Here is a 23,299-nt window from a genome sequence, read left to right on the forward strand (position 1 = left end):
TTTCCAAAATATAAAGTAGATCTGATTGATCACTTTCAGTGCCCAGATGCACCAGTGTGAAGTGTTTGCAGCTGCCCTGCAGTTGTTTGAAATGGATAGTGTTGGTTGCAAGGAGCTGATGCTTATTCCGACTCTTTTAACAGGGTGAGCTTCCTCTTGGGTCAATCTTCTTTTTTTCCTGTTCAGGTTCCATGGACACTTTTCTTTTGATTCTGCACAAAGTAGCAAAATGCTGCTTAGTCGTGCCACAGGTATCAGGACGAAAATCAGTGATGCAAGCAGCGAAACTTCCAGCTTATATTCAGTTTCCTCAAAAAGTTTGCTTCCACTCATGGGTATGCAAGTCAACATAAGGATCTCTGTTTTAACTATATCTGTTGTTGAATATAATCTGTGTACTGCTATGTGCATTAAGGAAGAATTTTATGCTGTATTTGTCAAAATAAATAAAAAATAATTTCAGAAGCATAACTTAATTCAATGTATTCATAACTGGAACTAACTACACGTCACATGCAAATGGATGGTATGGAGCCCTGATGCCTTCTTAAAAAAAGAAAAAGGAAAAATAACTCTAGGAGGGAGTGTTTTGAGCAGAGCATCAGCAAAGATAGGTTGGTTGGTTGCTTGCTTAGCTCTTTCCTGTCCATCATTTCCCAGCTCTGTACCACCTTCTAAGCAGTTCACCACTCCCATTCCCTGCTGCTTTGGCAGACAAATGTGAAGCACAAAAAGGGTAGCTACTGAAAGAGAGAAGCATTCCCTCTTTTTGTCCTCCCTACTCTGTTCAAAATACTTCCTCCCCCCTCCAAAGTTTTATTCCTTTCAGAATGATGTTGGGCCTCCATTCGGTTTGTGTACACATACCATATAGTTAGCCCATTAGGACAATTCTACACTAGGGACCTAAATACAGTGGTACCTCGGGTTAAGAACTTAATTTGTTCGTTCTTAAGCTGAAACTGTTCTGAAGACCACTTTAGCTAATGGGGCCTCCTGCTGCCACCGCTGTGTGATTTTTGTTCTCATCCTGAAGCAAAGTTCTTAACCCGAGGTACTCTTTCTGGGTTAGTGGAGTTTGTAACCTGAAGTATATGTAACCTGAAGCGTCTGTAACCCGAGGTACCAATGTATGGGTAATAAAAATGTTTCCCCTCCCACCTAATATCCTAGAAGCTGAATGGAGGGAGGACAGAAATCTCTCAACATCTCACAAAACACAGCCTCAGGTTCATTTAGTGTAGAAGCACACTAAGAAACAATACCAATGTGCAGTGAGCAATCTAATTACAGTACCTAAATCTGTGGTCATGGGCACAGTGGCACCCTTGAGGATTTCCCCTGGTGCCCACAAAACCATTGAGCACCCTATTCACTGCCTCCCCGACATGACATGGCAAAGGTGGGTATTTCCCCCCCCCCCAAAGTACATAGAGCTGAAGGAGGAGGTTTCAAAGAGTGACACTCTTTCCTACTTTCTCGTTCAGTGCAATGTGTTTTTCATGTCTCAGACTGGCAGTGGAGCAATGAAGAGGAAGGAAAGGGGTATGAACTGGAAGACAGCAGAGGAAAAGGAAGTGGCAGGAGGCAGAATGAGAAAGTGAAGTGCCACAGGGGATGAGGGCCAGTGAATGCTGCAGTCTGGGAAGGAGATAAGGAGTGTCCCGAGGGCCACATAGAGGCACCCAGAGAGCCACATTTGGCCTCTGAGTCTGAGGTTTCCTGCCCCTGCTCTGAATCATTTAGGTCAAGGTTACCTGAAGCGCCCTTATTTTACTGTTAGATATTGTTTTCTAATTGGAAATTGTAAACAACTTCGTGGAAGAAGTTACTCAAAAAGTAGGATATACATTTTTAAATGAACAAGCATGGCTATGTCTCGCTCCCCCATCATTTGATGGTACCAAACACATGAACACGTTCTCCCCACTAACATTCCCAGTTGCTCTGTTCTTTCTGCAGTGTGTGGAATCATGTGCTAAGAAGTTAAATGGGGTGTGTGGTAAGACAGGGATAAATTGTGAGCCCTACTTGCTATTGTGTGAGTTCCAAAACACATTGTGCTCAGCAATTGCTCTGTGGGTCTAGATAAAGGTGCTCAATTGTTTATGATTCTTCTAAAGTGGGGAAGGGGTGTTTTAGACACCATCTTCAGTTTAGATTAAATTGCAAAGTGCATGTGGGGGCGAATTTTAGTGCTAATAAGGCACTCTGCTTTTATTGTTCTTTGGCAGAAAAGAATAGCAGTTCTTCAACCAGCGAGGGAGATTTTGCTTTTCAGACATGGCAGCCTCAAATTATGGAACCAGAAGCTAGAGTAAGTATGTTCTTTAGTAACAAATACATGGAGAGGTTAGTGGCCTCCCCAGAGTCGTACTGTAAATGCTGTGTAGGCACCTCTGAGCCCAAGGTTGCTGGATAATCAGACATTGGAATAAAGAAACAGGAAACAGAGGTTTCCTTCTCCAAAGCATAGTACAAGTACAACTAGCAGAAAGTGCCCAGCGCTGTCTGGGAATTCTAAGAAACCCAAACATACTGTGATTTTTAAATGGATAGTATGATTTGTGAGTTTGGCTGCTGTGCGTGCCCTCCCCCCCCCCCCCCGATGCAGGGCTCAATGCATCCAATGGTATCCAAACATAGACAAAATATACCTCTTCCACCTTAGGAAATCTCATTTGCACTTATCACACCAAATTGGATGAAGGCATGTCAAAGTCATTTTCGGTCTGCCCTCTTGATTCAAAATTGTGTCTAGCCTCCAAACATAGAGCAGAATGACCATCTCCATCTTGGAACCAAATTGGGGGTCAGTAACTTCAAATCATCCAAATTGGCATAGTTTGGACTCATGATACTAAATTGGGCAAAGTGACATCAAATTGGGCAACAATATCTTCAGGGGTGTCCACATTGGCACCGTTTGGACCCATAACCAAAACTGAGTGAAGTCACATCAAAGTCACATTTTGGTCCACTGTCTTGATTCAAAATAGCACCCAGCATCAAAACATAGATGAAGTTCGCTGCTTCCTCCCTCAGGAAATCTCATGCTGAGTTGACCAATGTCTTCAGAGGCATCCACATTGGCACAAGTTGGCCTGCCATGCCAAATTTGCTAAATAGTGAAATGATATATTCCAAGGTGTCCAAATTGGTGCAGGTTGGACACATCACACCAAAAACTGGACAATGACACACCCAAGTCACATTTCAGTCTGCCATCTTGATTCAAAATGGCAGTCGGTGGCCCAACATCAATGAAAATTGCTGCCCCCACTTCAGCAGCCCTCATGTAGAGTTTGAAATAAGCATAGTTTGGACCTGTCCCACCAAAAATTGGGCAGTCATGCCAAAGACATGTTTCAGTCTGCCAATGTCCAATCAATGGCAGCTGATGTCAAACATTGATGAAGACTGCCACCCCCACTTTAGGAACCCTCATGACAAATTTGTAAACAATATCTTGAGATGCATCGTATAGGAAACTTTCCAAAATATACAGTAGATAAATTAGTGCTAAAACAGTTTTTTAAAATAAAGAATAAAAAAGAGCACTATAGCATGTCACACCATAATAATGCTATAATGCTTTAAAAAATTTTTTAAAGCATTCTGGCCACTGGCATTTATGCAGCAGGGTTAATGGCAATGACCAGAAAGCTTCTTATTTCTTATTTTTAGACAGCATTATGGTGTTAAGCACACTAACATTATTTTTTTTGTTTGTTTTTTTAAATAGCTGGAAAAACTTTAGCTCTGGTTAAGAGATCAATTAAATAAATAAACAGGGTGATAAAAGGCACTTAACGCAAAGGTTATGGTGAATGTATGCAGAGTTTTGACAAGTTCACATGCACAATAGATCTCTGCCCATCTAATCTCCCTGCCTCTTTAAACAGCTGGAAGTAGCACCAAGGGCATGTACACCTAGTGAGACTGTGCTCTTATTTTGGGGGGGGAAACCAAAACAGACTTTCTACACTTTGAGAAATGATGGAAGAACCAAAAAGGGATGGTGTTGGATAGATTCCTCATAAAAAGGGAATGAATGAAACATAGCTTAGTATAGACTGTAGAATCATCCAGGGGTTCCTTTAAATAACAGAGTTGGAGGAGCAGGGGTTAGTTTAGCTATCTGTATAAAAGCTCCTTTGATGATTTGAAGCTTTTAGTGTATTTTTGGTATCTGTGGAAGCCGCCCAGAGTGGCTGGGAAAACCCAGCCAGATAGGCGGGGTACAAATAAATTATTGTTGTTGTTGTTGTTGTTGTTGCTGTTGTTGTTGTAGGTGGCAGACAGAGGGAGAATTTAGCTCAAGGAGAATAAGTACTTCTGTTCTGCTAACCTGCAAGGGTTGGGTGTTTTAGAAGGAACATCTGGACCTTTTCCAATCCCCATCCTTTGTTTAGCTCTAATCCAGGATAAACTGATAATATAGGCGAGTCCCAAGAGAAGGAATAGGAGAAACAGAAAGAAGAGTACATGGTGGCAGGGTGAATACCTAAGTCTCAACATTGACTCACTGGGCACTTCAGCTGGAAAGCCCTCTTTTTGTGCTAAATTGGAAATCTATTTTCTTTACCTCTTGCTTGCTTAGATACATATCAGTGTGTCTACTTAAATAACAATTTCACAGTGCGCAGCAAATCCCATTAACTCCAAAAAAGATTGAAAGAAGCAGTGGTTATTGCATAGCGTGAGGATAGCAGCGCTATAAGATGCCAGCATTTTAACTAGACCCAGGGACTGTGCTAAGGTTAATATGAGTAGAATGGGCAACGGCAGAAGGACAAAGATGCTGGCCCTTATAAACAGCCCCTGCCCCCTAAATGCCAGTGCCAGTGCCAGACTATGATTATGGAAAAGCACACAGAAAGAGCCACAGTGAATGCTGCTCATGCAAATGCAGTCCTGGAACTGTTTTACATTAAAGGGCAGGAAATATTATAAAATAAGTACATGCATGCATGCATTCTGGGTTGTAGCCAACTAAGTTTTACTCAGAGTAGACACATTGAAATCAATGGACACAAGACAGTCATGCCTCTTATCTTCAGTTGGTCAACTCTAAGTAGGACTAGCATTGGATACCTTGGGTTCACATCACGTGAGGGATCAGTTATTATTTTGTGATTACACAAGTAAAAAGTATCCTAACTGAACCCGCTATAATTTCAAGTCTTCCTACACACCTGCCACTTCCAAGTTATTAATTCATTAGGTCAGTGTTGATGACTGAAATTATGACTTGCTGTAGCATCCATCTGCAGCAGAGGAAGAGGCGCCTCCCAAAGTCTTGCACATTTTCAGGCCTTGAGTAATTTCCTTTATTTAAAGATGAGGCTTCCTGCTATTACATTCTGTCATTTATGTAGCCCCACAAGTCACATTAAAACCAATGTAAAAAAAAGCCTTGCTTGTAATGTGCCTTTTCCAGGAACCTTGAAAATTAGATGAACAGAGAGGCTGTTTGGCAGACCTTATATTAGGGAAAAAATGTTACTGCTAATCCTTAGTGGAGGAATTAAATTGCTCTGCTTCCCTGTCTCCCCATGCACAACCAGTTAGTATTTTAGTAGAATTAAGGTGGCCATTTTTTCAAAGGCAAATAAATAAATGGCATTTAGATTCCTAACTTCTAGTGAGTTAAGTGAATGTTTTTGCCTCTAGCTTGTGTCACAGATCTGTTGTGCGACTTTGACAAATATGTTCCTCTTTTCTCTGCCAAATTTGAAAAAGGATAAATCTTTATCCTCCTTTGGGCAGAGGTCTTGGATATATTTAAGAGTGGGAAAGGCTTTGATACTTTCAACACTTCCACAAAAGGGCAGATGTTAATAGATTTCACTGCCGCTAGCACATCATACATATGGAGCATTCATCCTATAATAACAGGTTATGGACTGTGCTTGCTGATTTGAGTAGTATGCTATACTAAGGTAAAGGTAAAGGACCCCTGGGCAGTTAAGTCCACTCAAAGGTGACTATGGGGTAAAGCACTCATCTCACTTCAGGCCAAAGGAGCCGGCATTTGTCCACAGACAGCTTTCCAGGTCATGTGGCCAGCATGACTAAACTGCTACTGGTGCAACGGAACACCGTGACAGAAGGACGGAAACAGCATTGCGGCGGACGTGGGTGGTGCTGTGGTCTGAACTACTGAGCCTCTTGGACTTGCCAATCAGAAGCTTGACGGTTTGAATCCCTGGGACTGGGTGAGCTTGCATTGCTCTGCCCCAGCTTCTGCCAACCTAGCAGTTCGAAGCACACCAGTGCAAGTAGATAAATGGTACTGCTGCGGCGGGAAGGGTATGCTGTACTAAAATCACATCCAGGTAACATATGTGCGCTCTCTCTCTCTCTCTCTCTGTGTGTGACAGATAGACAGACAGACAGACAGACAGGGATAATGAGGTGCAACACAAGGTTGCTTGATCTGATTCCCCCCTCTCTGTCGTGCTTGTGAAGCTCACCTTTTTCTGTTTAGATGACACACCAAAAGTCACAAAACAGACAACAATGAAACAATCACAACACCAAACAGTGCTATGCCCAAGATTTCTCTTTAGAGTTTCTATGACTGTTACGTGTAATTTAGTTTTAGTAGCAGAGTATTGGGCTTGGATAAAGTGTATAATTATATTTAACAAAGTACTGAAGGCAAACGCCAGCCACACACACCTGCTTTTAAACGCTGCTATCTTTTGGTAACAGCAGTGTCCTTTTTTCAGGAATTCAAGACTACGCTGGATACTACACTTCCCATGGTGTCCCTGATAGGACAGAGGAGTGCTCGCTCAAGATATGGCTTCAAGCATATGACTTACATGCCCACTATCACTGATCTGCACTTAAGGAGGTACTGTCCTGCTAGATGACATGCTGATGAATGTCAGCAGCAAAGGTGGTTTGCATGGCTTTAAATACACAGCACAACTCTGCAGTTTGCCTGGCATGTATCTTTGTGACTTTCCCTTCCAATTCCGAGGCAGTTCTTTGTGCCAGCATAACTATCTTGGAAGGCGTAAGACAAGAAGCACCACATTAATGGTGATGGGAAAGGAGGCAGAGAAAAGAAGTAAAGCTACATATTGCTACATAATTTGGCAGACTCCCCATTATCTTAAATTTAGCAAAGGGGTAGAATTTACCCCTAATTTTTTGAAGTATGAAGGAAAGATGCCAGGCGAGTGAAAAAACTCATGCTGAACCAGTTCAGGAGACTGCTGATAGCATCGATGCCATTAAGAACAGGAGAACTGTTTTTATGTTGTGAACCACTCTCAGGTCTATGGATAGAGGGCAGTATACAAATTTAATAAATAAAATAACTAAGTACCAGTCCATTAAGAACAATTGATCATCCAGATGGTGTCCTTTCCCCCAGCCGTGTATTGAGTTAGCAGAAGACAATAGCAAAGTTGAGAGGGGGAGGTCCCCAGGGTAACAGTGGGGCGTGATGTCAGCACAGGAGGAGAGGGCATCCTTTTGCCACAGGCATTTTGGGGTTTCTGGGAAGAAGGGGCAGGAAGTGGGCAGAACAGCAGGCTGTTAGAAAGAGACATGGGGAAGGCGCTTGGGATGCCTCTGAATCCAAGGCTGCACTGCTGGGAAGGACAAGTCCCTCTTGTGATGTAAATGCCATGAACTCTCTCTTCATCAAAACCCAGGTGTAGAATAAACCACATTTCATAAAGACACTAGTCTCCGCTGCGCCTTGATTTCCCAACAGAAACACAACCTTGGTTAAATGCCAAATCCCCTGAAATCTCTTACTATCACTTGGCAGAGATTGGGGTGGCCCAAACAATATTGTTAGTTGGCTATGGAGCAACATAAAACTCACACATTAACTGGGGACTGGGAAAATAATTTGGCATTTGGGGCAATCTAGGCATGTCTTTCAACATAGATTACCACATAAAAAGAGACAGATTGGAAGTAAGCCCAGCTGGAAGAAAACATTTGGGAGGATGGCTGCAGTACATCATGGTTTAGGTATACGATGCAGCACCTCTCTCCCATATGCTTTTTTCCTATTAAAATTAGATGTGATTGGGTAATTTTGCCCAGAATTATTGTGCTACTTGGGGGTACTGTGTGTCAGACTTGCTGGTCTCCCCCATACCAAGGGTAGCGAAAGTGGTGCCCTCTAGATGTTGCTGAATTTTAATGCCCACCATTGGCCATGATGAGGGTTGGAGTCTAACATCTGGAGTGCACCATATTGGCTACCCCTGCTCTCTCACCATTTATATACAGAGGATAATTTTAATTATGATTGCAAAGTGAGAGAGGAAGGAAGCTGACTTAAATGGTGCATGTTTTGCCAAGGCCAATTTTACACATTTTCTGGGAACGACCATTCTATGAATTTTGATTTTACTCCTACAACCCCTGCTCCATTTACTGCAGAAATGCAAGTCTTCTAAGGGTGTGAATGTCCCAAATCCTCTTATATTCTTTAAATGTTTTGGCTTCAAAGGACAAGTTGACGATATGGTGTGAACATTCTTGGTTTCAGCTCCATTATGCATTTCAAACATTCAACTAGAAAGAAATGACCTACAGATTGGGATGCTGCATAATTCATGTATTATAAATAGTCTTCCAGAAAATAATTTAAACAATTACAGTACTTAGTTTCAAAATATTCACAATAATTGTTGAAATATATCTGTCTTGAGTGCCAGTTCATACATAGCGAGATGGTTGGGAATCAACCTTGTCCACTGCAAATACATTTACAACGGACATCTGGCTTGGAGAAAACACAGCCCACCCAATTCAGGTATATCTGCATGACAGCATTCTGGATCCAATTCAGGTATATCTGTATGACAGCATTCTGGATGAGCATCAGGAGTTCCTTCCAAGTACAAAAAAAAGTGATGTGCTCAATCCCCCTCTCCCAAACTCCTTCTGAACTACTGAGTTTTTCCCTGCTAAAAAGAATAGAGAAGAATGATTTCAAGCAAGATGGAGTGTTTCTACAAGTTCGTGCCTGAATCAGGGATGTGCTTTGAAAGCGAGAATCCTGCTCAAAGCACACTCAATTCCATTCTACACAGCTTTCCCAGTCTGTTGTATGATTTCACAAGAGGGAATACGTCCCTTTGACAGCAGTTGGACACATGGAATTGGCTGCAGCTGGATACCTGAGGGAATGCTGAAGGATGGTCTGTACCTTCCTCCCACTGGATGAGTCAAAGGGGCCACCCTGGCCATGAGGCCAGGCATGCAGCTGCTGTAAACATCAGGCATACAGTCACTTGAAAGGGCTATGGCAGCACAAGCTTTCATTCCTCCTTTTGCAGAAGCTGCCAAAATGGTTGATAGGGGAGTTGCAGATTCTCCATTCGCAGCAGCAGTTTTGTTTGAGGTCAATCAAATTGTTTATTTAAACTGCTTTGCTTACCTAGGGCACTGCTGTGTTCAGAGATCGCGATGAGTCAGAGAAGCCAGCCTGTGTTGCTCATAGGAAGATGGGAAACACAGAAAGCAGCTGAAAGCGTCTGTGACTTGGCAACAACATACGCACAGCTGCTGAGGGCATTTCCTACAATTTGGGAGTCTTGCTTTGAGCCGTCATTGAGATATTTGGCTTGCTCGGCAACCTCTGCAGGGCAGCCTTGGCAGTCAGAGGGCGGACCACGTTCAGAACTGCAAGTCCCTCTGGCATTTTTGTGCATGAGCGAACAGCAGGTTGATGAGAGTTGATCATCTTGAGGAGCTTTCTATCTACAGAGGCTCTGAAAACAAGAAACACCAGAGTACAGTGAGTTGGCACAAATATGTTTCAGAGACTAGGCTAGAATTGCATAGTCACTTAAACCTCCTGCGCTGGATGCAACAAAGAGGGATAAAACCTCTTCTGTACCCCCTATGTCCCACCTCATTAGCATGGAGAACAACACACCACTCAGTTACAGAGATACAGTATATAGCATGCAGCTTGGGGGTACCTGTGGACCCATTACTGTCACTGGAAGCACAAGTGGCCTTGGTGGCACAGAGTACCTTCCATCAGCTTTGACTGGTGGCCCAGCTGCAGCCCTCTCTGGACTGGGATAGCCTTGCTTCTGTAGTCTATGATATGATAGATTACTGCAATGTGTTTTATCATACATGCGGCTACCTTTGAAGATAATTTGTAAACTGCAGCTAGTGCAGAATTCAGAACCCAGGTTGTCAACTGGGAGTAGAAGGCATACAACACTGATCCTGCCCAAAATGCATTGGCTGCCCTGCCCATTAGTTTTTAGCCTCAATTTGAAGTGCTGGTTTTCATCTACAAAGACTGATGTAACTCAGACCTCAGTACCTTAGAGACTGTCTCTCCTCATATGAGCCTATCCAGAGTCTGTGAATGTGTGGAATGTGGCAATGTGAGAACAGGTCTTTTCAGTGATGGTTATGCAATCTTCTCCCTAGGGAGATATGACAGATGCCATCATTGTTAACTTTTAGGTGCCAGCCAAAGGCATTGTTTACCCTAGCATTTGGTTCTTAACTGGGCTCATATGGCACCTAGCTGTTTTTGGTGTTTGTCATTTCGCTGGGTGGTGTAGGATTCATATCTTTATATAATACTGCAGGATGAGCACTTTGGGTAAATAATGTTGTTTTATTCTTTTGGTGTTGTTTTAAATACTTGCCTTTGTATGTTTTTTCCAACTGTGAGTTGCTTTGAGACATATGGATAAATGTAATAATAATAATAATAAGAAGAAGAATAAGAATAAGAAGAAGAAGAAGAAGAAGAAGAAGAAGAAGAAATAATAATAAGGGAGAATATGTTGCAAGAGTCAGGTGCAACTTAGCTTGAACTATAGGCTGATGTGTCTGCAAGAGGAAGAGTATATAGAGGAACCTCCAAACCTCCCAGATGCTGACCTGTTGAGACAATTTTTTCTGAAAAGCAGGGTAGATAGATAGATAGATAGATAGATAGATAGATAGATCTATTGTTAATCTATGAAAGGGAGATGTGCAGTGGACAGGTGCTGAACAGCTGAAGCTAATCTTAGATGCAAGTTGTCAATGAAGCTTCTTGGAACTCATTTTGAGAAGGATAACACCACCCAAAACAGAAAACCAAGCAGTAAGTATAAGATCAAAAGCCTGCAATCACACTCTTGAGAGAGAGAGTTAGGTATGCTTAAAACCAAAGCCAATGGGTTAAACTTTAAAGCACAGTTCATCCTGGATGTTATGAAGCAGCCTTTATGTGGATTTTGTTCCATTTGGTTTAGCAATCCTAGTGAAAGAGCTACCTAGGTATCCCAACCTGATGTTTGTTGGTCCAATTGTTGCTGGTCCTGAAACAGGTCTCTTGGTCTGCTTGCTGTCGGGGCCAAAAGTCCTATGCCTCTGACTTAAGATAGATGTATCAGATAAGGAGAAATCAGGTTTTCTGCTGAGACTCTGAACAGTAGTCTTCTCAAACACATTCTGCACTGTATCACTGTTCTGAGTTGATGAAGGCTGTGGTTTCGGTAGAACTGCCTTTTCTGAACTGTGCACTTTCAGGCGTCTAGCTCCAACAAACTCAGTTCTCACTCGCTGTATGAATGCAGGCGAGGGACTTTTTGGAGGAGAAGGTACAACAGAGCGCTTTATAATGGTGGGCAATGAATTTTCCTGGACGTGCAATGAATCTGAAATGCAAAGGGAAAGCACAGCAATTTAGAAGCAGAGCATGTAACTTCACTCCCATCCACTTGAGAGCGTAAATCAGCAAACACAGGTGCTGTAACCTTCCAACAGTTTGAGTTTGACTTCACCCCCAAAGGCGAACTCCTCCATTGTCTCCTGAGACAGACAGATGTCGACAACAACAAGAACAACAACTGTAGTTAAGAGGCTTTCATGAACTGAGGTGGGTTTAGACCAGGAACTCTTGTTCTTATTAGAATGGCCTGAATTTCCACCTATTTAGCTATGAGAGGTTTCAAAATATTAAAGGACTGATAGTATAATTCAGTGCACATTTACACAGAAATAAGTCCCACTAAATTGAATGGCACTCACTCCCTATGCAGTGTACACAGAACGTCAGTATGAGTTGAACTCTATCATTCAAGTTACAAAGATTGAATGGGAAAAGCTCTCTGTTCCACACTATACGTTCTACTTGGTACAGCTTCTAAAGAATCTTGGTATTTGTTACAAAACCCAATAGTTACTGTGGAAAGTTGGAAAGTAGGCAGGCATTCAATCATGTGAAATCAAAGGAAATCTTGATCTCCTATGGCTCGTAGTAGTTTAAATTATCAGAATTGCTTTTTCCCATGCACCTCCCTGTCATGCTCTATAACTTCTGGTCTCTGGAACTTTGCCATCACAACCTGCTTTCTCTCTCTTTCTTCCTTGCCTTCATATTCTGAAATCGGGAGGCAGGGACAAAAATATTGTAATCTGAATGCAAATAAAATGTTGATACAAGTTAGCATTATTTCTCTTCTGAGCACATACTTTGGGTCTTGTGATTCTTTTAAGCATAGGTATCTCAAATTGAAAGTTTGCTAAAATAATTACTCAAGCCAATCTGTGCTTATTTTGTTAGCCAGAAAAATCCCCATGTGTGTATCTCAGAAGAAAATGATAGGAAAGATAACTCCATGCACATATTTTTGACAGAGAAAATGGAAATTTGCCAAAGATACATACATATCACAGGAACTTTAGAACTACAAAACCTAAGGCAGGCATATAATTGCTGTTACTTGTCAGTAACAAGGGGTGCATTAATCATTTGGATAATGTACCTGATGATGATTGAGAAAGACGGGACTGGCAAGAAGAATCTGATGATGTGATTTCCATGATCTCCTCCTGAGTGGCTTCTTTCAGATCTTCATCACAGCTGTCACTCAAGCTGTAGTGTTCCTCCTCCTCACTTAAAGTTGGTGTTGTTTTTAGCTCCTGGGGAGAATTTGCCCTTTGGAGAGCTTGTAGGTGCCTGCCAGAAATTTGATGCTAGTAAGTTTGACTTTCTTCCTGCTCTATCCAAACCACATGTTCCAAAACATTAAAAAACATAATGCACTATACACCAGAATCTATAGATTTCAGATAATATAATGACCCTATCTAAGTAAGAGTAAAATACTCCATGTTACAATACTCCTTCGGAGACAAGCTTTAACCCTGGCACTGTATTCTCACAATTTTAGATGTTCAGATTTGAGCTTTGGCAAGTCTCTTTTGGGAAGAAATGCCACAAAGAGAAAGCTTCCACCAAAAACTCTTCTGAAAGCTTTGGAACTCACTTCTGGGAGCTGTTCATCTGGCTCCCTCTCATGGCATTATAGAAATGGATGGAGACTATTCCGTGCTTTTGAAAATTAGCCCCATTTTATGTGTTTTTATTTTTAGCTTTGATATGAATTTTCATAGGATGGATTCAAGAGGCTTTATTTCGTTGCTTGGTTAACTGCTTTTGGAGCAGCAGTTGTAAAGCAATTTAAAATTTTTGTGAATAAATTAACACAATTTTTAAAAAATGGGTGTGGGTGTAGGTGTGTGGTCCCATCACACAGATAGACACAGGAACTCCCCATTGCACTTTAATGCTAAATTTGAAACATAGGACAAAAACCCTGAAAGAAAGATTGATGAGATGGAGGAAAAGCCTTGCCTACACCATTCCTTCCAGACATACAGCAATCATGCTGGCACGACAATTTTCCAAGGTGAGCAGCAAAGTTGACTGACGGCAACGATGTGAGCCAAAGATGTACAGCAGGGAATTGTTCCTTGGTGCCCTCTAGATGTTTGCTGCACTATAATGCTCATTGTGCCAACTACTGGCCATTCTGGCTGGAGATGATGGGAGTTGTACCCCAACAGTTGGAGGGCTATAGGTTCCCTATTCCTGATGTACAACATAGTCTGCAGGGAATCTCTGTTAGTACAACCTTTGTTTTCCAATCTGTAAAAAGAGACTACCTCATCCGTGGGAAGAACATCTTGACTTAACAGGTGACAAATCAGTTCTGGGAACAGATTACATCAGAATTTAAGCGTGAAGGGCATTTCCTCAGAACTGCCACAAGGTGGCTTAAGTGCTTATCTTATCACAGTGAGAAGAAACAGGCAGAGAACTAAACTTTCATATGCTAATTTAGAGAACAGGATAATCTAGTGAGCAAGGGTCCTTAAAAATGGGATAGATGTGCTGGGTCACAAAAGTTTCCATAGTTCACATGCCTTAAGATTTGTGTGTGTTTAGAATGGTCAAAGAGATGCAGCACAGAGCATCTTGGAGCAGGACAGGTTTTCTGAAAAGAAGCTAAGGGTTGATATTAAAGGTAAAGGTAAAGGTACCCCTGCCCGTACGGGCCAGTCTTGACAGACTCTGGGGTTGTGCGCCCATCTCACTCAAGAGGCCAGGGGCCAGCGCTGTCCGAAGACACTTCCGGGTCACGTGGCCAGCGTGACATCGCTGCTCTGGCAAGCCAGAGCCGCACACGGAAACGCCGTTTACCTTCCCGCTAGAAAGCGGTCCCTATTTATCTACTTGCACCCAAGGGTGCTTTCGAACTGCTAGGTTGGCAGGCGCTGGGACTGAGCAACGGGAGCGCACCCCGCCGCGGGGATTCGAACCGCCGACCTTTCGATCGGCAAGCCCTAGGTGCTGAGGCATTTACCCACAGCGCCACCCGCGTCCCTCCAAGGGTTGATATCAAGGGTTGATATTACCAGCTTCTTTATTCCATTTGGCATTTTGAAATGTTTATTTAATAATTTTAATCAGAATATATATTTAAATATTTATATTCTGCCCTTCTAGTGCTTATACATCGCTGAGGGTAGATAGCAACAATTAATACTGCTATAAAATCCAATACTATTTTTAAAAAAACCCCACACAATTAAAAACAGACATGTGCAACAGATGGAACAGAAAAAGCTGGTAAAAAAAAGTCAATAAAAATCAAATACAGTAAAGTTTTGGCCAAGGCAAAATACCATGAGAAGGGGCCAACTGAGCCTCATGGGACAAAGTATTCCACTATTTAGGTACAACCCCTTAGAATTCCCTCTCTCTTATCCCCAACAACAGTACCTCCGCTACAACAGAGACATAGAGAAGGGGCTCTCCATCAGATCTTAGGCAGCACTCAGGCTTGTATAGGAGGAGGTGATCCTTAAGGTATCCTGCGCCTAGGTCATGGCCTGGACAGAAGCAAGTCAGCTTACAGATGAGTGTTCATTCCATACAGTGCTCACTGGTTGCTTTATCTGGAGAGTAGCTCACTTGACAAACTGTCTTAATAAGACTAAATTTGAACTCTTACTGGAGGTGATGCTCTTTCAGGAGTTTCAGCTCAGCGTAGATGTCATCCGTATTTACATGATCAGTTTCTTCAATGCCAAAGGGAGGTACTGCCGGCTGACTTGGTGGCTGAAACAGGTTCATTACTGTAGGCTACAACATAGGTGAAATAATGTCAGAACACATCTGCTGTTCACTATATATTTGACTGAAAACTTCTCATTTCTCCAGGACCACAGATTGTTTGTTTTTTACAAGTTAATTTTCCTCTCGCAACCATTTTCTGAGGTAAAGAATTCCTCTTATTGCGGCCAGTGCATGCGACACCACCGGGCTACTGCTGTGGAGCCACAAAAGATGGGGTGGGGTGCATAGACTGGTGGACAACTGCAGGATGAAGGAGCAGCAGGGCCAGGCAGGCTGCTTCCATGACAATTCCACCTGTTGCTTGTTTAATGGTGGTGTCCTAGCAGTGTCCTTTCCTTCATCAGCACCCATCATTATTCAAGGAACTGAGGAGAGGCAGGGCACCCTGCTGTAATTCTCCCCTCAGCAATGCCCCTATCAGCTTTCACAGTGGGCTTCCATCCTGCGCAAGGCCGCTCTGAAGCCCAGCCTGACCAAGACACAAGGTAGCTTTTATATAATAACTTGTAAAATGCCCATATTTATGAGGCAAGGTTTGTATGAAGGATGATGTCTATACTGAAGAACCAGAATATGTTATGTGTGGCAAACAAAAAACAAAAACCCACTCCATGTGTACTTCTAGGTGTTCTTTAAAATAAATAAATCAAGACTTTATGAAGTTAAAATAACTACCCAGTAGAAGATATAAAATAAAGGACTCAGAACACACTTCTATGTGTTCTGAGCACAGATACACATACCTGTTATAAACCCCTTCACTGCAACAATGGGCTTATCCACACTTTCCAGGCACAGGTCCAGACTTAAAAGTTCTGTGTCCAAGTGTTGTTGTGTTTGCCCTGGAGCTTTCCCCATTGGAGCAAACATCAATTCGGTTTTTAAGTGGATTGCCATTTGCTCCAATTGAGCTTCAGAGAGCGGGTTTTCACAGGGAAATCTCTGAAGTAAAAAAAGGACACTCAGACATGCAGCTTTAAAGTGTGGACTGCACCTGGAAGGAGAGGAGGAAACGTAACTGCGGAGAAGCCCAGCGTCTTGAAGCACAATGTTTTATTTTCTCCATTAAAGTAGACAGCAGTTTAGTGGGATGCAGTGATAGTTTAGATAGATGTCTGTCACTTCTCTATGTTCTCATGTGCTGGCATCCCACCCCACAATGGAAGGCCCTACACCGCCTTGCAGCTTGAGCTGTACAGACCTGCAATTAACTTTTTTCAAAGTTTGTTTCTTCTCATAATGGTCTTCTGCACAGTAGAAATCTATGGAATTCTATAGAACTCTTCAGCTTTTATCTCCCTAGAATTAATGACATGCTGGCTTGCCAAGAAAAAAAAAAGGGAAAAAAAAGAAATTACATATGAAAGAAAACCTACACCTAGTTTCTGTCTCCGTGCATGAAGAGCTTTGATGGGGTTCCCACAAATAACTCTGCTGACACCTGGAAAAAGAAAAGTAAGAGGGTTTGTTCCAGTTTACCATCTCACAGCCACAGAAATCCTTCTATACCGTCATCCCATTTGCTTATATACCGGTATGTTAAGGGGAATGCAAGTTGTATGGTTAATGTGCATAACAACCAGCCATTGAGCACATTCACCAAGTGTCATGGAGAATGTGTCCATAATCTTTCCATGAATAGGGAGTTGTGCACAATTCCTGGTCTTCTTCTTCTTCTTTGGCAATCACTCGTAGCCGAGTAAGATTGTCTTCCATGAACACGGTATTAACAGTGAGTCTGTAAGTGACTGTGGAGGCCAATTCTGGATCCACACATCCTTCCACAGTGGGGACATAGGTTTCCGGGCGGGAGTTGATCATGGTGAGGGTTTGCCAAGTGTGCCTTCCTCTTAGCATGTTTCTCCCTTTCGTCCGCAGTTCAAGCATCTTCAAAGTCCATGACACCTTTGGTAAAGACTGTTCTCCAACTGGAGCGCTTGCAGGCCAGTGTTTCCCATTGTTGGTGTTTATACTACATTTTTAAAGATTTGCCTTGAGAGAGTCTTTAAACCTCTTTTGTTGACCACCACAGCTTTCCATTTTTAAGTTTGGAATAGAGTAGTTGCTCAAACAACATGGCCAGTCCAATGAAGCTGATGTTGAAGAATCATTTCTTCAACACTGGTAAATTTATACATATTCTCCCAACAGGCCTTGAGAAATGTAACTGAAATTTTTTTTATATTCTTGACCACATTCTTTGGTCAATACGCATAATCTCTAAGAAACATGCATTTTTTTCCTATGTCTTGTCCAGAAGTGGGCAATTTGCATTCCCTGGATTGCTTCTGACCCACTGCATAATCTTACATGGTCTGCAATGTACTCTCCTACTGATCAGCAGAGCAGCAGGAAGGGAGAGAGTTACAGATAAAGATCAACTTTTTTCTTCAGTTTAACCCCCTTTTCACCATTCTCACTGGTTTCCCAGGCAGCTGAGCAGCATAAGCGCAGTGGGGGGGGGGGGTTTCAGGGAGAGAAAATTCTCCCACGATTCAGGTGAAAATTGGTCCCCCAAGGGAAAAGCTTAATAGCAGCATAGGATCAAGCATCATGGGAATCGCAAGGGAGTGAATATTTAGCCAGCTGAAGAAGGGTTATGAGCAGGCAAAAGAGGACTGCAAGAGAAAGAACAATGGCTGGCTGTTACACATGCTATCTGCCCATGCCCTTTAACATATTCAACAATACAGCTGGCTCATTCACTGCTTTTCATATTTAGGGAAAGGAAGTAGTAGGCTTTCCCATTTTGGTTTAACTATTGGTGCACAGCTACTGCTTCGACACCACTGAATAGCATGCAAAGGTGAGCTGAGGTGGAGATAGTAATAATGGGCAAATCTCATCTTGCTCAGCTGAAGACAACATAATAGTCAAGTGGTCTCTTTACATCTAGTAAGGCAGAAGTTTGTCTATCTGTATGGCAAGACAGCTGGGGACAAACTTACTATGACATAGTGGATCATCCTACTGAAGAGCAGCAATAATATAAAGAATGGCACCAGGTATTCCATTACCATGTGTCAAGTCACTGGCGTCATCTTCAGGCAACATCTCATCACAGATGGTAGCCTCCAGGAGGGTGCTACTACCAGAGAGCAAATGGGCGCTAAGTGGTCTTTGTGGAACCTGAGGTCGAGAAGCTGACAAGAGCTGAGTTATGGCAGGTCTCACAGCAGAGCCGGGCCTTCTTGCTAGAGGTCCTAAATAAGAATCTAAACAGGGTGATATGGGGGGGGGGGGGAATTCAGTGAGATATTGCAACACATAATAAGATGGTATAAAAGTTCAGTTTAGCAAAGCAGTGATAATGAGCAGAGCAAAGGAAATTCTTTTCTGTATTCTAAGGTAATGTTGGCGCTTGTGCGCTCTCCTGTTGGAGCCTCGAGAGTGCTAGCTTTCTTCATTGTCAGTGTCATCTTCCAGCCACCCTGGTTCTGTAGAGATGTAAATAGCTGACAGCAAGGTATAGAAAGAAGCTTAGAATGCAATTATGGAAGCAGGTATTCAGAACCAACTTTGAAATGGTAATGACTTAAATAACAGTTGAAGTTTTTTTGGATCCAGCTATGGGGTTTCCACATTTAGGTAAAATTATGGAATGGGAGTCTAGCAAAACATATACCACCAGTTCTGGTTTGGCATCAACTGGTCTCTGATTTTTTATATATATTTCAGGATGGCCCCAAACAAAATTGTCATCTATGTCATAATTTCAGCAGTGGTGTGTGTTGGTACACCATTATTGTATTTTCAAAGCTAAAATTTCTCATCATCTCCCGAAGGTCTCGTGAAAAGAGCAGGAACTGTTTAATCAAAGAACACAGCACAATACTAGGTCATTAACTTCTGAATGGAACAAAAGACAAAGTACTTTGGAGCCTTAATGAGTTATTTTGGAAATGCATTAGCATTTAAAATAAATACAGTAATAATCCATAATTTTCAGGATGTCTGACTCCTGGGAAACGAATTTCACTGCAAGCAGTATAATCAATAAACTTCAAAACTTCATCAAGAAGTCAGTATAGGTTCATTGTTCCTGTTCTGGACCAAATGGACCAAGTGGAACGCCCTCCCACCCAATGTCAAAGAGAACAACAACTACCAGACTTTTAGAAGACATCTGAAGGCAGCCCTGTTTAGGGAAGTGTTTAATGTTTGATGGATTACTGTATTTTAGTATTTTGTTGAAAGTCGCCCAGAGTGGCTGGGGAAGCCCAGCCAGGTGGGCTGGAAATAAATAAAAAAAGTAAAATAAAATAAAATAAAATAAAAATATCATCTCCCTCAGGGTAGTATTCAGCTGAACCTTGATGTTAACAGTGACAGACCAAAGTTTTCAAATGCTGTCTGCTGCTGGTGAGGTGAGGTGGACAATTTCAAACATGGCAAAGCAGCAGGTGGGAGGCTTTTGAACTCTTTCACTGCCTGCAGCTTGTTTCACTATCTCTAGCCACCTTTCCCCTAGCAAATCTTGAGAAGAAAAACAGTGTGAGAGCAGAGGGGGTGGGGAGCCGGACGTGGAGGCCTTTGAAGCTCCTTTCCCACCTACCACACAAGAGGACCCACACCTATCTCTCTCTGTCTTACAGCTGTTTAGAGTGTTCTGTGTGAAGACACACTTCTGCTGCGATCACATCTAACTCTACCCGTACACTCTTGCAAAAGCTACTGCCCATTCTTATCCCTGATAACCAGGCCTGGCTTTGGTGCATACAAGAGAGTGTACATGGATCTATGTACGTACACATTATTTCCCCCTGAAACCTTGTCCCCAGCAAAAATGGATCCTTAGGAAATAATTTGGCCTGCCTGAACAAGATGCCTCTTCAACTAAACTTCCATCTTTGATGGATTCCTTGACAAGTAGCCACTCCTTGTTCATCTTGCATGGGAAAGGAAGATCAGTTTGGTCTGCTGGTATTTCATCCAAATACTTTAAATGAGGGATGAGTTTTTTCACCTCAGCTCTGTAGTTGTAGTCTGGGACCTGAGAGGGAAAAACCCAAAGCAGAAATTTCTCAGTGTAGTCATTTCAAACACATTTTGACAAGGGAAAGGGGAGGGAAATCTGAGAAGTGGGCAGGAACCACATAAAGACACTATGAAGCCAAGTCCACTAGCTCATCTAGTCCAGGGGTGGGTAGAATGTAGACCGTAACCTATTGGTAGAGTCCTGGATTATTTACAGTAGATTTGCAAGAGTTTCTAAACCCCCCCCCTTTTTTTACCATCCCTAGTTTATCTAGGAAGGCAGGAGTGCCTGGCGTGCTCTGGTCCATGGGGTCACGAAGAGTCAGACATGACTAAACAACAAAGTTTATCTAGGCCAAACTAGCAGGCGCAGAGAGCTTGATTCTGACTAGAACTGTGGTGTGGAGACTAGAGTGTAAAATCCCTTTTCTCCATCACTTTACATCTAGATGGGCCTTACAACTAGTCTGCTGAAAAGAAGAAACCTTACAGAAAAACTAGGAGTGGGATGTTGTGTGACAGGACTAATTTGGTTAGTTCTGGTGCTGAAGAAAATCCAGGGCTGAGCACATGTTCAGAAGCACCTTTGTTCCTTAATTTTAAGTGTATGGCTGTCTGTGGTTCTCAGGGTTCTAGTAAAAAAGCAAAGTAGATCCTGCAGACCTGAACTGCACACACTCTAGATCTAGACTACAGAAGCTGCCTCTCACTCCACTTTCTATATGACCTTTTTCTTTTGCACTTTAAGATATAGGAATCTAGAACCTGGTCAGCAACTACTGGGCTACATCTACTTTCTTCCTACTAACCGATTCCTATGCAAGCTTAAGGCAAGGCAAAGTGTGATCAGCCAGAGAGGTTTTTCTAGTGTCCCCCCCTTTATGCACCTCACCTACTGCCTCCTGTGACTCAGCCATGGCCAAGCAAAGAGGGAGCAGCTGGGGTCCATAAAGGGAGGACTCCCCCAAGCCTCCTCTGCTGCACATGCTGGAGAGGAGGAGGTCAGAGTTCTTTGCTTATGACTCATCTTGTGTAGGAGAAATGACAAGCTGCATTATGAGGCATCCTTGAGATCAGGCACTAAGCTAGGACCAGATGGGAAGCCCCTAGGGACTGGACTAAGCCCCCAGGCCACAGTTGCTGGTTACTAACAGATGGCTTTAGACACATGAATTAAAACTGTATCTTCTGGAGCAGCCTTTAGATTGCATGATTCTGGGAGGGTGCATCACCCCTAGATTTTGTATAGTGTTACAAGAGAACTTCAGCAAAGTAGCAGTAGTGGTAAATATATGCACCTGGAATATTTCCCCCACTTTCAATGAACTACAAACTGCTACTCCATCTGTATAATGTCAAGACTGGCCGATGAACTTTTGGCCTATATTCTTTCCCACAATAGGGTAATGACCTAGTACAGAAGACAAAATAATCTTTTTACATAGTGCATTTGCTTTCTGTTATATGGAAGCTATAGGTTTTCCAGTCTGCAAGTCTGTAATGGTTGAGGGGTGCATCACATTACATGTACACACACACATATATGGACAGAGAGTGCTATTGAAACAGCTGTGATAGAGACCACCACATTCATCATTAGATTGTTGCTTTGGGTTTTAATGTCTGGAAGAGATGAGCTCATCTGGAAATCAAATTACACTGAGCAAACAGACAGCCTGTAGAGAGAGCTGTAAATTTAGCCGAATCAGTATATGTAATTTTATTTTTATTTTACATAGAAAGGGCCAGGCAGAATTATAAGCTATCCTTGTTTGGATGAAGTCTAGAAGATATATTTGTATTATTTCTACATTTGAAGGTGGTATGCAAATATGAAGCATGGCCTTAGATGCAACAGTGCAAGGGGGGGAAATCTCCAGCTTGCAGGTCTAATTCGGACTGCGAGGCTGTTCCTTGTAAACAACACCCACCTGCCACTCACCAGGCATCATATGGGATATAAGGTGTAGGACAGGTACCCGTGTGGCTATAAAGGAACAACCATGAGCATAAAGAGAGCTCCTGCTTGCTTTTTGATGGGGAAGACATGCTCCCAATCCATTTGTGAGTGGTGGGAGCGTGCCTTGCTTCAACAGCACAAGGAGGTTTTCATAGAAAGCGCTGCTAAAACGGAGGGAGAAAGTCTTGTTTTAGCAGTGGTTTCAATTATTTTATTTTATTTTTTTAAAAAACACCAACAACTGTCCAGTACAATACTGAACGCCAATAAATAATTATAGCTGAAACCAATTCAACTCGGCAGGCCAATAAATCTTATTTAAGCAAATGTGGCTGAGAATAAATAAGTCTTTGGGGCTCCTCTAAAGGCCTTTGTTGATGGGGCATGTGCAGTATTCCAGGAGTTAGCATGTTCCCTACTGCTGAAAAAGCCTTCTCTGTTGTGGTAGGCATGTGTCTAGGATTTTGGCTGCTGATCTTAAACTGCCACAAGCGCAATCAATACAAGACTGCCCATGCACCAGGGGAACACATTTTTGACCGTCTACGCCGCAAGGATCTTACTTACACAGTAGACCTCCATTACACAACAAATTGGCTTTGAATCTCTTGAGAATTCCAAAAGTGGCCTGCAAGAGGGATTCCTGTACTAGAAATGAACAAAACTGACATGGAGGATAGGTTCTGAACTGCAGCCACCAACAAGGGTGTTTCAGAAAGCTGTGGCCATTCTTAATATACAAACCAGGCAGCCATTATTATTTCTTTCTTTTCTGAAACATCTTCATATAAACACATCCCACTGATTTCAACAGAACTCCCTTCAAATACGCTTTGGGTTGCACAGTGCTTAAGTCAGTTGTCATTTATTTATTTATTTCATAAAATTTATAGACTGCTTGATTGTAAAAACCCGCTCTGGCCGAG

At 42.4% G+C, this 23,299-nt stretch overlaps 2 protein-coding genes across 5 annotated transcripts in view; one reads left to right on the forward strand and one right to left on the reverse strand.

Annotated features, from left to right (window-relative positions):
- LMNTD2 (lamin tail domain containing 2) overlaps positions 1-7,320 on the forward strand; it is a 78,980-nt gene extending 71,660 nt beyond the window's left edge. For 2 of the 4 annotated variants that reach the window (XM_083756821.1, XM_083756819.1), the window contains 3 exons: positions 187-335; positions 2,235-2,317; positions 6,738-7,320. In XM_083756821.1, coding sequence (XP_083612947.1) covers positions 187-335; positions 2,235-2,317; positions 6,738-6,884 — 379 coding nt within the window. In that variant the 3' untranslated portion in view covers positions 6,885-7,320. Of the gene's footprint in view, positions 1-143; positions 336-2,234; positions 2,318-6,737 lie in introns of those variants that run through there. The other 2 variants (XM_083756820.1, XM_083756822.1) reach the window with 2 other exon arrangements.
- Positions 7,321-9,377: 2,057 nt separating this feature from the next.
- The window catches only part of LRRC56 (leucine rich repeat containing 56), a 33,288-nt gene continuing 19,366 nt past the window's right edge, over positions 9,378-23,299 (reverse strand). The window contains exons 7-13 of the mRNA XM_083698816.1: positions 20,252-20,429; positions 18,454-18,651; positions 16,813-16,877; positions 15,312-15,442; positions 12,777-12,970; positions 11,297-11,666; positions 9,378-9,758 (exon numbers count right to left, since the gene is read on the reverse strand). Coding sequence (XP_083554942.1) covers positions 9,566-9,758; positions 11,297-11,666; positions 12,777-12,970; positions 15,312-15,442; positions 16,813-16,877; positions 18,454-18,651; positions 20,252-20,429 — 1,329 coding nt within the window. The 3' untranslated portion in view covers positions 9,378-9,565. The remainder of the gene's footprint in view (positions 9,759-11,296; positions 11,667-12,776; positions 12,971-15,311; positions 15,443-16,812; positions 16,878-18,453; positions 18,652-20,251; positions 20,430-23,299) is intronic.

This window comes from Podarcis gaigeae (genome assembly GCF_964106915.1).
Source record: "Podarcis gaigeae genome assembly, chromosome: 1".
Classification (NCBI taxonomy): Eukaryota; Metazoa; Chordata; class Lepidosauria; order Squamata; family Lacertidae; genus Podarcis; species Podarcis gaigeae.